General features: G+C 41.8%; 1 protein-coding gene across 2 annotated transcripts in view; it reads left to right on the top strand.

Moving 5' to 3' along the window:
- Window positions 1–13881, top strand: part of ST3GAL6 (ST3 beta-galactoside alpha-2,3-sialyltransferase 6) — a 138633-nt gene that overhangs the window by 68210 nt on the left and 56542 nt on the right. For both annotated transcript variants that reach the window (XM_060234606.1, XM_060234605.1), the window contains exon 3: window positions 5706–5783. In XM_060234606.1, the coding sequence (XP_060090589.1) occupies window positions 5706–5783 (78 nt within the window). The remainder of the gene's footprint in view (window positions 1–5705; window positions 5784–13881) is intronic.

Raw genomic sequence — 13881 nt, 5'->3', positions numbered from 1 at the left:
TACCCTTAAAACGCTGTTTTTAGTTGGGATTACCTCTGCCCGCAGGGTATCTGAGTTGCAGGCTCTGTCCGTGGATAAAGATCTTTGTACCTTTCATGAAAACAGGGTAGTGTTGAGACCTGATCCGACATTTATCCCTAAAGTGAATTCAGTTTTTTCACCGGTCTCAGGACGTGGTATTACCCTCATTTTGTCCCAATCCCAAGCATGAGAAGGAAAAGGAGTGGCATCGGTTAGATGTTAAGCGTGCCTTGAGTTTTTATATAAATAGAACCAAGGACTTTAGGAGGTCAGAGTCCTTGTTTGTTTCCTTTAATTCGCCCTCTTTGGGAAAACCAGTTACTTCTTCAACCCTGAGCAGGTGGTTGGGGCAATGTATTTCTGCAGCATACACGGCATCAGGGTTGGAGCCTCCAGGAGGAATTACGGCTCATTCCTTACGAGGAGCGGCTACATCTGCAGTGTACAAGTCCTTCTCGTCCCTGGAAGGCATTTGTAGGGCAGCCACCTGGAGTTCTGCTCATTCCTTCACCAGGCATTATAAGGTGGATAGGTGGGCATCTGCTGAAGCGGCTTTTGGCCGCAGGCTTGAATGTAGTGGTTCCCGCCCGGGGTACATATTGCTTTTGTATGTCCCAACAGTTTCGGACCGTCCCACTACCAGGGACCACTGGAGAACGGAAGATTGGAAGCTCTTACCGTGAAGCTTCCTTCTCGGTGGTCCTGGAGTGGGATGGTCCATCCCACCCGGTGTGGTACCTTGCTCCAGGCTGGTAGCTGTGAGTGCTTGGTTGTGGGAGGTATTGGAGCACTGGTAGCGGAAGTTTCCTTTGGTTAGTTACTTCTGCTGTTGCAGTTATTAAAATGGCGTTGCATCATTATGGTCTCTGAGTGGTTTGTTACCATGATGCAGAGATTGTTTTATAGCTTTCTGCTGATGGGGGAGCATGGCTTTTCTATGGACTGGAGTTTCCAACGGAGCGGCCCCTCCCCCAGGCCGGATCAAACGATCAACGACCCTGTTTCCAGAGGAGGAGCCTACTCCCAACAGTTTCGGACCGTCCCACTCCAGGACCACCGAGAAGGAAGCTTCACGGTAAGAGCTTCCAATCTTCCGTTCACCTTCTCTAAAGGGCTGCTGCCATTGCTTTCAATCATTCATATTTCATAGAATGAAGTTTGTGGGTTTTAAAACTTTCTTATTGTATGTTGGGTAGGCAGCAGTAGTTGCAAATGCAAATGCAACTATTTACAGTGTAGACATGACTAATTTCTCTCTTCTGTCAGTTCCATCTCAATCTTTTGCTGTGATTTGTTTGAGCTTCTCTGTTTAGTTATTTTAAAGGGTGATTCTGAAATAATCTGCTTTGGGAGGTACTAATGGCACACAACTATTATCTATGTAAAAATTCCTACATAACACACAGATTCATTTTGTTTATACCCCATCTTGATTCCTCATCTGCATATGTTTGGCTACTAAATACTGTTTTAAAATGTTGTAATGTAAAGGTATACTAAATAATGCATGTATTGCATCACTCTTTCTTGGATGTAGGAGGCCTTCTAGGGTATTCTCATGAATCATTTGGCCTTTGATGGCATGCCTACCCACACAATTTCAGCAAGCTTTTAACATAGGATAGATAATGGTTGTGATCCAGCCAAGTGTTTTCCCACAGGCTGCCATTTGTTCTAATTAAGCTAAATATTTTGAATATAAGTCAGTTTTTCTCCAGGGTTCTTTGTCTTTCTCAACCCTATCCATTTTATATTTTGTTACTATGCCTGTCTTGAGAATACGTGATCCATTTTTTCTGACTTAGCAGCAGCAATTCATCGCTTTGTGGTAGTGAGGCCAGTGTTCTTGTTTGGGTGAGGGATTTTTTGAAAACCACACAACTTTGCAATACTGTACTTGCTGAATGGAAAGCCATTTGAAAGACTTCCAAGTCTTCCTACTAGTTCAATCTGAATGTGTCAGCAGTTCCCCCCAAAGATGGAAGCAACTGTTCTTGTTCATCCCATACTAAGTTGCCCTCCCCATCAGAGTAAGAAAGGAACATTGGGCTTACCTTTATATATTTATTTATGTCATTTATAGTCCACCTTTCTCATTTGGACTCTAGATGGATTACTCAGAATGAGTCAATACAGGGCTTTTTTTGAGCAGAAACGCACAGAAACGCTGTTCTGGCTGGCTTGGCATTAGGGGGTGTGGCCTAGTATGCAAATGAGTCCTGCTAGGCTTTTTCTAGAAAAAAAGCTCTGAGTCAGTACAATCAACATGTTAGGGTATTCAGTGAAACAATACAATAGGATTAAGGCTGTAGAATAAATCAAAAACAAACAAAAATACAGAACTGAAGTAAAGTATAAGTCTTAACATGGCACATTAAATGATACAAATATTACACAGTAGGGTCCTAGTTTCAGTAAGCTAAACACTGTAGTATAGTCTACCATCCCTAATAATTTATCCAACTTTGTAAATAATTTAGTGCAGTGCAACTTTATTGCCACCATAGAAAAGCTCTCTTAAATAATTCAGTTTTGTCATAGTTTGCGGAAAGCCAGGCAAGTGGGAGCCTTCCTGGCCTCTTCAGATGGGCCATTCCATAAGGTGGGGACCACAATGGAGAAGGTGTGCATATGGACAGTTATTGATTTTGTCCATTTCCATGGTGGCACCTGCAGATTTTGCTGAGAGGAGCAAAGCAGTCATGATGTCTGCTAAGCACTCCCCTGGAACAATCACCCTGTCGTTGCTTCTGGCATCAAAATTTATCTTTCGGAAAATGGCACAGGAGGCACAGGTAGCAATTTAAAACTAGGTCTGCTTTATTTAAACAGACTGGCAGGGGAGGGTTGGGATATTTAAATAGGGTTTTGGGATTTAGAAGATGTAGGCAGACAGTTAAAACTGAACACAGAACTATGTCAGAGGTTACTGACTTTAAAAGATACAGTGTTATCTTTAACTTGGTTTAACTTTCACTAAAGGCATCCTTGATGTTAAAGGTTTATCTCTTTTATAACTGTTCTAGCTTTCTTGGTAACTTTCCCACTTTATAATCACACAATCTTGAGTGTACCCTGCTTTGTCTCTTTGATTATAAGACTGAGGTCTTTTCATTAGACATCTTCCTCTGGCAAGATCATTACTATCTTCCTCTTAAGATAAATAACCTGTGCCTTTGCACCTTTTGAGGGCCTTTCATTACCACCTCAAAAATCTTTTGCCAAAGCCTGATCTACCAGACTTCCAGTCTTTTCCTCCTTGGATGCTAAGCTTAATACTGGAAATTGGTTTCCTTCTCAAGATGTGATTCTGTGTTTTACAAATACAGAGACTATTCTTAATATCTGAGAACAGCCTTCTACTAGAGTTTCCACTATTCAAAGCCACCCCACACAGGTTCGGAATCAGACTGTTGTGTCTCTTGTCACACACTAAAGAGCATCACAAAAGACCACTATTCTCTTTTCAGTCACTCTTCAACTGTTTCCACTCTGTAACTGCTTTCTCCAACTGTCTAACTGCCACCCTCTTTTGACTGTTAGAAGCAGTTCTCCGATCAGAGTGAGTTTTGTTAGCTGTCACTCACTTGTAGTTCCATTAGGTGTCATATGCTTGCTGTCCTTCTACTCCAAGGAAGGGAGAACATCATACCCCACTCTGAAACAATTTGGGCTGACTATATTGGTGTATTGTTAACTATTGTCCAGTCATCTTGTATATTATATGGTCTGATCAGAGTCACACAGGATGTACTAGTTTGCTAATGTTTTTTCATGACAGTCTTTCTGACCACTATTTAAGAATCACTAAAGTTGGTTCAGACCCACTGCTGCTGTATTATTCATTTCAACTCAAAGTGATATACAAATGTTCTCCCATTTTGGTACAGGTCTGGAGGCTTATACCTTAAAGCTTATACCTTAAATAAAACTTAGTTGGTCTTAAAGGTGCCACTGGACTCAAACTTTGTTCAGGTGATTTTACATTCCTGTAGGGAAAAAGTGCTTGCTCATGGTAGTAATTCCAGATGTGACCAACAAAATTCGAGTCTACTAGCACCTTAGAGACTAAGAACATTTTTCAGAGTATAAGCTTTTGTGAGACAAAAGGAAGTTAGCTGGAAAATTCTTTTGGTCTAGAAGGTGCTATTGGACTCATTTTGTTCTACTGCTACATACTAACAAAGCTACCCAGCTAAAACTCTCAAGATGGGTGGCTGAGTTAACCTTTGCTAGCAGAATAAAATGACAACTCAAAGACCATCTGTTCTTTGGGTTCAATACTATCTGCTCCTCAGGTCTTGAGGGCTTCCTAACATCTTATGTAGCCTATTTTTAACAGATGTTAATTAGTTCAGTGATGCATATGTAACTTTCTTATTGTATCTGCTTATGTTTCACCATTAACTTTCCTAGATCAGATTTTATGTTTATCTTGCTTTGCTTATCTGACAAGTGTCTAGAGTCATCATTGCATGCTTTGAAAGAAGATTACTCCTTCAACTGGATCTTGTTTTAAACTGACGTCTTTTTGTAATATCTTTCCCCACACCACCTTTCTATTGTTTGCAGCTTTTGGTATAAAGGCTCCATAAGACGCACCTGAGCATAAGACGCACCTAGTTTTTAGAGCCATTTGTGTGAATTTAGAGGCATTTGTGTGAATTTTTTGCAGTATTTGCTCCTTAAGACGCACACACTTTTCCCTCCACTTTTTTTGGGGGGGAAAGTGAGTCTTATGGTGCAAAAAATACTGTATATCTAATACTTTATGCATGCGGTGACATCAACTTTAACTCAGGAAAACTCATGCTAGAATAAATTTTGTTAATCTTTAAAGTGCCATTGGTCTCCTGTTTTGTTTCGTCCATGGTAAGAAAAGGATTAGAAAATTTCTTTTAGATTTTATATGTTTAATGTTATTTAACAAGGAACATGAAAGCAAGAAATTTAAGTATTGTAAATGTGTGTCATAAAATACGCATAGTACTAAATTTGCCCTGTATAGAGTCATTAGTGCAAACTCATTTTATATGGTATATGAGTGAAATGAATATTAGTTGTTCTGTATGGTAAATTGATATCTAGTGAAAGCATCTGTCTGTTCTAAGCATACATGTGGTAATTGAATGATGAAGAGCTCCTCCTGTAGAATATGTCTTTGCAGCTCCCCAGCACCCAAATGTTGTTTCTAAAGGCCAGACCACTGGTATGCAAGCTGCAGCTTGAGTGGAAGATAGCAGACCACCACCCTTGGACAAGTGGAAGTGCCCTCTGCTCTCCCAAGTATCTCTGAATACAGTTTATACATTCCCCAGATTAAAATCTTTATATTTTAAGCATACATCTGTCTATTCTAAGAACACATGTGGTAACTGAATGCCAAGTCCATCATTTTATAGCAGATTTTACTAACTTTCAGGACTTTTTTGGATCAGGAATGCACAGCTACACAGTTCCGGCTGGCTTGGCATCAGGAAGTATGGCCTAACATACAAATGAGTTTCTGCTGGGCTTTTTCTGCAGAAAAGCCTTGTGTGAAACAATGGTGATGTCAGGGGGTGTGGCCTAATATACAAATGAGTTCCTACTGGGTTTTTTCTACCAAACCACCCTCCAGCAATTTTTGAAATTCACGGAGCCCTGTCTAATTATGAAAATATGCTTCTTTCATTTCCCCCTAGGTTTCCCCATATAGACGTCGAAAGAAAGGAGGAACTAATAACTTGTGCTTTCAGATCCAATATTTCAACCTTACTAAAGTAAGTAGGAAGTTGAAAGGAATGCTAATGATACATGTTTTCATTTGTTAGCTGCCTTGGCAGGATATACGTTTTGTAAAATAAAATAAATACTGAAAGATGCTGAACGTAGTTCTTGTTACATATTTACTGTACCCATCCTAGTATAACAGTCACTCTGATGCATGAATGTTAAAGAACCCTGATTTTTTAAAATAACATTTATTGAATTTGTCTGGGCTGGGCTGTCTGAGTGGCTAACTATGCAGAATTCAGCAGAAAATGATGAAGAGCTTCATCTGTAGAATATGTCTTTACAGTTCCCCGGCACCCAAATGTTCCTTAGGGCCAGAACACTGGCATGCAAGCTGCAGCTTGAGTAGGAAATAGCAGACCACCACCACCCTTGGGCATATGGAAGTGCCTTCTGCTCACCCAAGTACCTCTGAATACAGTTTATGTACTCTCCAGAGTAAAATTCCACCAATATAAATTAAAAGCCCTCTGAAATAAAATGGTCTTAACTAGTGTTTCCTCTAAGCTGCAGAGTCTTGTGAGCAAAAATTCTACTTTGTGAGCTACTAGTATTAAAGTTGTGATCCACTGCATAAATTTGTATGCTCTGGGGCCATTTTTGCTGAGCTAAGACAAAAAAAAAACGTGAGCTGGAGGCTAATAATCTGTGGGCTAACTCATGCTAACTCAGCTTAGAGGGAACACTGGTCTTAACCTGTCAGTTTTGTAAAGGGATTCTCCTTAAGATAGGAGTTTCCACAACTAGAAAAGTTCCACATGAACTTGCTATCTACTGGCAGAACATCAGTAAAAGAGTCTCCCTATCTGGTCTCAAGGCATAACATATGGGGTGTTCCTTCAGATAAAAAGGGCTGCCCTTGAAAACAGCCTAGCAACTGCAACTCATCAGGAATGCTTGATGCAACTCATAATGAATAAGGTTGCAGTAATTTATTCCAGAGGTTGCAAATGCACTTTCTAGGAAGTTTTTAGCTTCACTTGTGAAAAGACATATATCAGACATTGTTTAGCTCTTTCTATCAGTCAGATAATTGACAGAACCTACCCACAAAGTAAAACTGAAGATTAGGGAACCATGGGTGACTAGTTTGGCAGGCAGTGACCCTCGTCCCAGATATAAGTGTGCAGGCTCTGGTTGTTAAGTGGCTGTGGTGCATTTTGTACATATTCCAAAGCTGTGCCTAGGAAGTCCTGGCTCTAATTAAGCCAGTAGAGTTGCTTAATGTGGATTATACATGCACCTGTTTGCTGGTGCACAGAAAGAAAATGAAAATCTAGTTTATCTCTCCATGACCTTCAAACACTGTAACAATACATCCTAAGTTTTACTTCCATGTTTAGGTAATCTGCATAGCTTATCTTGTATCTATTGCTGCTTTATCATGATTTCAATTACTGTTTTTGGAAGCCATCTTGGCCACTGCCAAGAAGGCAGACTGTGTGTGGTTTATTGGATAAAATTAAGTAAGCTTCGTGTGATAAACTTTGTCAGCTTGGAGAGAGGTATCCAGTGGGGTGCTGCAGGGCTCGGTTTTGGGCCCATTTATTTTTCAACATTTTTATCAATGATCTGGATGAAGGGGTGGAAGGACTGCTCTTAAAATTTGCTGATGATACCAAATTGGGAGGAGTAGCAAACACCCAGGAGGATAGAGTTAATATTTAACAAGATCTGAATAATCTGGAGAAGTGGACAGTTGCAAACAGGATGCAATTCAACAAAGGTAAGTGCAAAGTGTTACATCTGGGTCAGAAAAATGTGAAGCACAGATACTGGATGGGGGGGGGGATGCACTTTTGGGAAGTAATGTGTGCAAAAGAGATCTTGAGGTACTAGTGGACTGTAAACTAAATATGAGTAGTCAATGTGATGCTGTGGCAAAAAAAGCAAATTCAATCCTGGGTTGTATCAAAAGGACTATCACATCAAAATCACAAGAGGTCATAGCTTCGCTGTATACTGCCTTGGTCAGGCCACACCTGGAATACTGTGTGCAGTTCTGGAGGCCTCGCTTAAAAAAAGATATGGACAAAATTGAGCAGGCGCAGAAGAGAGCAACTAGGATAACTAAGGGCCTGGAGAAAGAATCCTTTGAGGAGAGGCTGAGGGGCTTGGGAATGTTCAGTCTGGAGAAGAGGAGATTGAGGAGGGGCATGATTGCACTCTTTAAATATTTGAAAGGCTGTCATTTAGAAGAGGGCAAGGAGCTGTTCCACTTGGCAGCTGAGGATAGGACCCAAAGCAATGGGTTCAAATTACAAGCAGAAAGGTACTGGCTGGATATTAGGAAATTTTTTTTTTGCAATCAGAGTAGTTCAGAGATGGAACTAGCTGCCTAGGAAGGTGGTGAGCTCCCCTTCACTGGCAGTCTTCAAAATGAGGCTGGATGATTATTTGACAGAGATGCTTAGGCTGATCCTGCATGGAGCAAGGGGTTGGACTAGATAGTCTGTATGGCCCCTTCCAACTCTATGATTCATGATTGTGGGTATAATTAGACTTTGATCTTCAAGCAGAAAAAATCAGAGGGGAAAGGAGTGTATAACTGAATAGAAGCAGTTCCACCCCTCGCCTTTAAGCACTCTTGAGTTTTCCATTCACATTATTTGTTGCTCTTTACCCCTGGCTTTTTTGTATTTCTAACCAAATACATTCCTAGTAATCAGGAACTAGTTTGGGAAACAACTAGTGCTTCTAAGTAGAATGCTCTATAAACATTTCATTCTGTTGCCAGTAGTTTATCAATTTTTTAAACAACTTTCAGACATATTAATTTTCTTTCAAAAATGGCTTAAAAGATGTACATCTTTTCTGTAATCCCACTGAAATTGCTTATAATCTTTAAACCACTTATTTAACATGACATGGTTTCTAGAGTTGCCAAGTCCAATTCAAGAAATATCTAGGGACTTTGGGGTGGAGCCAGGAGACATCAGGGCGGAGCCAGGAACAAGGGTGTGACAAGCATAATTGAACTCCAAGGGAGTTCTGGCCATCACATTTAAAGGAACCGCACACCTTTTTAAATGTCTTCCTTCCATAGGAAATAATGAAGGATAGGGGCACCTTCTTTTGGGGCTCATAGAATGGGACCCCCTGGTCCAATCGTTTTGAAACTTGGGAGATACTTTGGGGAGAGTCACTAGATACTATACTGAAAATTTGGTGCCTCTACCTCAAAAAACAGCTTCCCCAGAGCCCCCGAAACCTCCAGATCAATTCCTCATTATACCCTATGAGAATCAATCTCCACATAGAGCATAATGCTCAGCAGACGTGAGAGGATGCAAGGACTACAAGTCCCAGCATGCACCTCGCGAAGGGAGGCCAGACTGGAGCGAATAGCAGGCCGGCGGTGGGCGGGTCTTTGTAACTCGAAGGGAGAATCCTGAAGCCAGGCAAGGAAAGAGACACGACGCGTTCCACCCCCCCCACCCCTGCTATCAGATTTTTAGGGAGCGGGGGATTAGGCTGCTAATCCAGGGGTCCCCTGGCAGGGCAGGGGGTGGGGTTGGGAAGCCTAATGGTTTCTGTTGTTTGTAGTAAATCTGTACAATATGAAAACCCCCCTCTCTTTTGCTCTCTTTCTCTTTGTGTAAAAGCTATCAAGGTATATCCCCAAAAATCATGATTCTCTTTGAGAGGGAGTGGGTGTCCTTGTCCCACCCCCATCCCACAGCACATAAATCTGTTAATTATTTGGGCCAACATTCATTGTTATGCTCAATGGAGATCATTTTTCTCCTTCCCCCATTCTGGGACTTGAGGGAGAATTGTGCAACTTTGAAAAAAAATATGCTACTATGTTATGGTATGCTTTGTGGGATTGCATAGCTAAACATTAGTTTTTCAGCAAGGTTAGGTTTTCATTGACTTTCAGTATATATTTCCTTTAGCTTAATATGGTTTGAACATTTTAGCATGTATTCTTACACAGTAATCTACCTCATATCCTGGAAACTAGCCCAATTTTAAAGATGGTACTCATGAGACATAGAGCTTCACCATACAACTTTGCATGACCTCAACATCTCATTTAAACAGTACTGTGGTTAAGGTGAGGTAGTCTGGGGGCTAACCTCCAGAAAAACAGTCAGTTCCAAAAAACAGAGGGCCCACACCAGACAAAATCTCTTCAGCTGAGGCCTCAGCACTTCAGTCCTTGGAGAGCCCAAACGACTAGGCCTCTGCATAAGGCATTCAGCATAAGGTGAACCAAATAAATACTCAAAAATACTTTGTTGGTATTTGGGGGTATTTATTAAGCCAAATCAGATTCCTTTCCCCAGCCTGGGTCAGTTTCAGTTCAGTTCATGCCGCTTCCAAGCAGAAGGGACTGAAACTATTGCCATCCTTCTGTGATCAGTCTTCCTTTCCTCAGGTGCCTTGCTGTGGTGGGGAAGGAAAGGAGAGTATTTAAACATGCCTCCCTGATTGGTCTTTCCTTTCCCAGCTGCCCAGCCACAGCAGGCTGACTGGGAAACAGAAGGGAGAGTGGGTCATCATCAAATCCCTTGGTTTTGCTCTGGAGCTGGGGACAGAAAAACCAAGGGGCTGAACACCCCTCTCCTATTTAAAAGGATTAGCTGACAGGTGGACTAACTGCACTGATCCTTTTAAATGGGAGGAAGCCATTAAGCCCCTCAATTTTGCTTCCCCCCCCCCCCTTTGATGGAGGAAGAAAACAGTTGGAGGGTTAATAGCATTTAACGCCTTCCACTCCCTCCCTGAGGTGTGTTGCCTTTGCAGGTGTGAATCCAGTAAAGAAGGTATTAAAGTTTAAATATTGTCTTCTTTGCAGGTGTGACTCCAATAAGGAAGTATTTAAAGTTTAAGTATCTTCTTCTTTCCAGGTGCGACTCCAATAAGGAAGTATATAAAGTTTAAATGTAGAGCTTTGGGGATATATGCTATTGGGGAGAGAAGTGAAAGCACTTCATTTGCATATTGGGAGGTGTGTATGTAGGAATGACTAGAAGAAAAGACAGCTGGGTAGTGGGAGGAGCAGAGGCCTAGTTGTTTGGGCTCTCCAAGGACTGAAGTGCTGAGTCCTCACCTGAAGAGATTTTTGTCTGGTGTGGGCCCCCTGTTTTTTGGAACTGACTGCTTTTCTGGAGGTTAGCCCCCAGACCACCTGCCTATGAACTGAAGCTGACTTCTGTTGGATGGTGAGGAGAGAGGCCCTGAGGCCTTTCCTTCCCACTGGAGGCCTACTGCTTCTGAGGGACTGTGACTGGGCACCTTCATCAAGAAGGCAGCACTTCTGGGACACTGACTGCTGGATCTCTGGTTTGGGAAGGGAAAGTACTTTGGGGGTGGGGAGCACCATACCCTGTGTACAAAACTGTGTTTACTTTAAATAGTTACTTTGCCTTAAGTCAAGGTGTGTGAGTGGGGGAAGGAACTAAGAAAGGAGGCCTTAAGCCTTGTACTTGCCCTTACTTCCAGCGCCTGGGTTACATTTGTCGGGGCTCGTCCAGGATATCTATATTATTGTACAGTGTAAATTGTGACTGAGGAGATTTTGGGCTGTATTTTTCACACACCTTGGATTATGTACTGCATATATTGTACCCTGAAACATGGCCATTCAAATGCTGGAAGGGTGGTGCAAGGACCTGGATATTGATCCTCAGAAAGCTGTTTTGGTTACTCAGATTGCTGAAGGATGTGATATTGAGATGGTAGAAAAAGAGGAACGCTCCATTGAAGCTTTGGCTCAGTGCAAAGTACGGGGGCTGTTTTTCAGGCATGAAGACAATGCTTATGCTGCATTAATTGAGTTGCACATAACTGCAGGACAGTTACAGATTCCTGGAAGTATTCCAACTAAGTTTGGGGAATGGGTATTTGTAAGACACAGTACCCAAAATGTGGAATTTGTAAAAAAAAATTCAATATTTTTAGAAAAAGAAGGCAAGACGATTTCTGAGATGCAGCGTATTTTACAAACCCCAGATTCCAAAGCAGCCACTTCAGATGACAATACTTATTGCACAGAAATGATAAAAGCTATGGGAGAAATTCTTGGAAAAGCCTTGCAGATTCGTCCTGATGCCACCCCTTACTGGAAGCTGAGACTCTTTTCTGGGCTGGATGAAGAAAAGTATGATGCATGGATCCAGCATGTCAAAGCAATGATGCAGGACTGGCAAGTACCTGAGGCTGAAAAAAGAAGACGTCTTACTGAAAGTCTGAGAGGGCCTGCAATGGATATCATCCATAGTCTGATGACCAGCAACCCTCAGGTTAGCATACAAGAATGTATTGATGCTTTGGAACACACATTTGGCAATATGGAAAGTGCTGAAGGTTTTCTTTGTAGATTCAGAACAATCATGCAGAAGGAAGGAGAGAAACTGTCTTCCTATTTGCAGAGGCTGGAGAAAATTTTGCAAAACGTAATTCAGAAAGGTGGACTGACCCCCAGTCAGATGGACCGAGTGAGAGTTGCCCAAGTGCTAAAGGGGACTCTATAAACTACTTCTATAAACTACTTCTAATGAGGATCCATTTGAGAGAGCAGCAAGAGAATCCACCAACTTTCTCCCAGCTAATGAAAGAAATCCGAGAGGAGGAAGAGAAGGAGATGATTAAGGACGCCTTTAAAAAACATGGTCAAAGAACCACCAAATCAATGGCCCATGCTTCAACAATTTCATATATGACAAAAGCTGATGAGCTTCCTCCTGACCATGATGAGCCAATAGCGATGCTTCAAGGTGCGGGAGCAGCTAACAGAAGCAAGGTTCAAAGAAGAGCCCAAGATGAAGCTGCCAGGAAACCAACAGGAGCACATCTTACCACAACTTAAAAAAAAGGAAGAAGACCTTTCTTCTGCTATAAGTGTGGTAAGGATGGGCATATATCTCTTCGGTGTCAAGAAGAAGAGAACCCTTCATTAGTAATTCAAAAACTTCGTGGTGTATGGGAAAGTCAGGAAAACGACAGACAGGCTTGGTGAAAGGGCCAAGTCTGAAAAAGAGTGGCCCTGACATGGAAGGCAAGAAAGATGACACTAAAGTTGCTTATCCAGGGTTCCCTGCTGGACAAGTGCAGAGATCCAAGTGAAGCTTGAGGCCCAAGAATGTAAGGCTGTGCTTGACAGTGGATCTAAAGTTACCATCATTTTCAAATCCACTTACGACAAAATGATGTCACAGATACCAATCCATCCTCTTGAAGGACTCTACCTACGGGGTCTCAGTGAGTCAAATTATCCTTATCTGGGCTATGTCATTGCCCAGTTGGAGTTTCCTGAAGAAGCTGTAGGAATTAAGGAGGTAATGCATACAATGGCCTTGGTTTGTCCAGACCCCAGAGGGTTTCCAGCTCCTCCTGTGATCATTGGGACCAACTCCCATCTTTTCAGACTGCTTGCAAAGTGCTGTCAGCAGCAAGCTGGGGAACAGTTTTTGGACACATTAAAAATGCATTCATTATGTGCAGCAGCTTATCGGTGCTTCATACAAGGTGATGGAGAATTTGAACAGCCAGTGGGGACTTTAGAATATATGGGGCAAAGCTCTATTGTGATATCTGCAGGGTCTGAGAAACAACTTCAAGCACATGTATCTGCCTCCAAAACACAAAGAGGGATGTTGTTCTAGACCATCCTGGAGATCCAGGGTTGCCTACTGGATTATTGGTCCTGGCTGGACTTATTGATCTACCTAAAGGAAACCATCCACAAGTGGTGGTGAGGATTGACAATGTAACCAATCATGACATCAAACTAAAGCCATACCAAAAGGTGGCAGACCTGTTTTTTTTTTTAAATTTCAAAAATAATTTTATTGATGTAATATGAAAGGTACATAGATAACAATAGGCTGATAAGCCGTCACAAAGTACCAATACCGAGATAGAGGAAATAGTTGCATGCAACAATAACATAAGAAAAAAGAAGCCAAGTTATAGCAGCAATTGACATGACATTAGTATAGTGTGATATGAGTCATTAGGACTTCTGTTGACAGTTAATACTTTTTTAATAAACGGACGCCACTTTTCCATGAAAAACAAGGAAGCAAAATGCTGAGGGTGGTGGGGATCTAGATCATAAGTAAGTTTGTCTAGAAC

The sequence above is a fragment of the Heteronotia binoei genome, chromosome 3 (genome assembly GCF_032191835.1).
Source record: "Heteronotia binoei isolate CCM8104 ecotype False Entrance Well chromosome 3, APGP_CSIRO_Hbin_v1, whole genome shotgun sequence".
Classification (NCBI taxonomy): Eukaryota; Metazoa; Chordata; class Lepidosauria; order Squamata; family Gekkonidae; genus Heteronotia; species Heteronotia binoei.
This window is presented reverse-complemented; position numbering and strand designations above follow the sequence as displayed.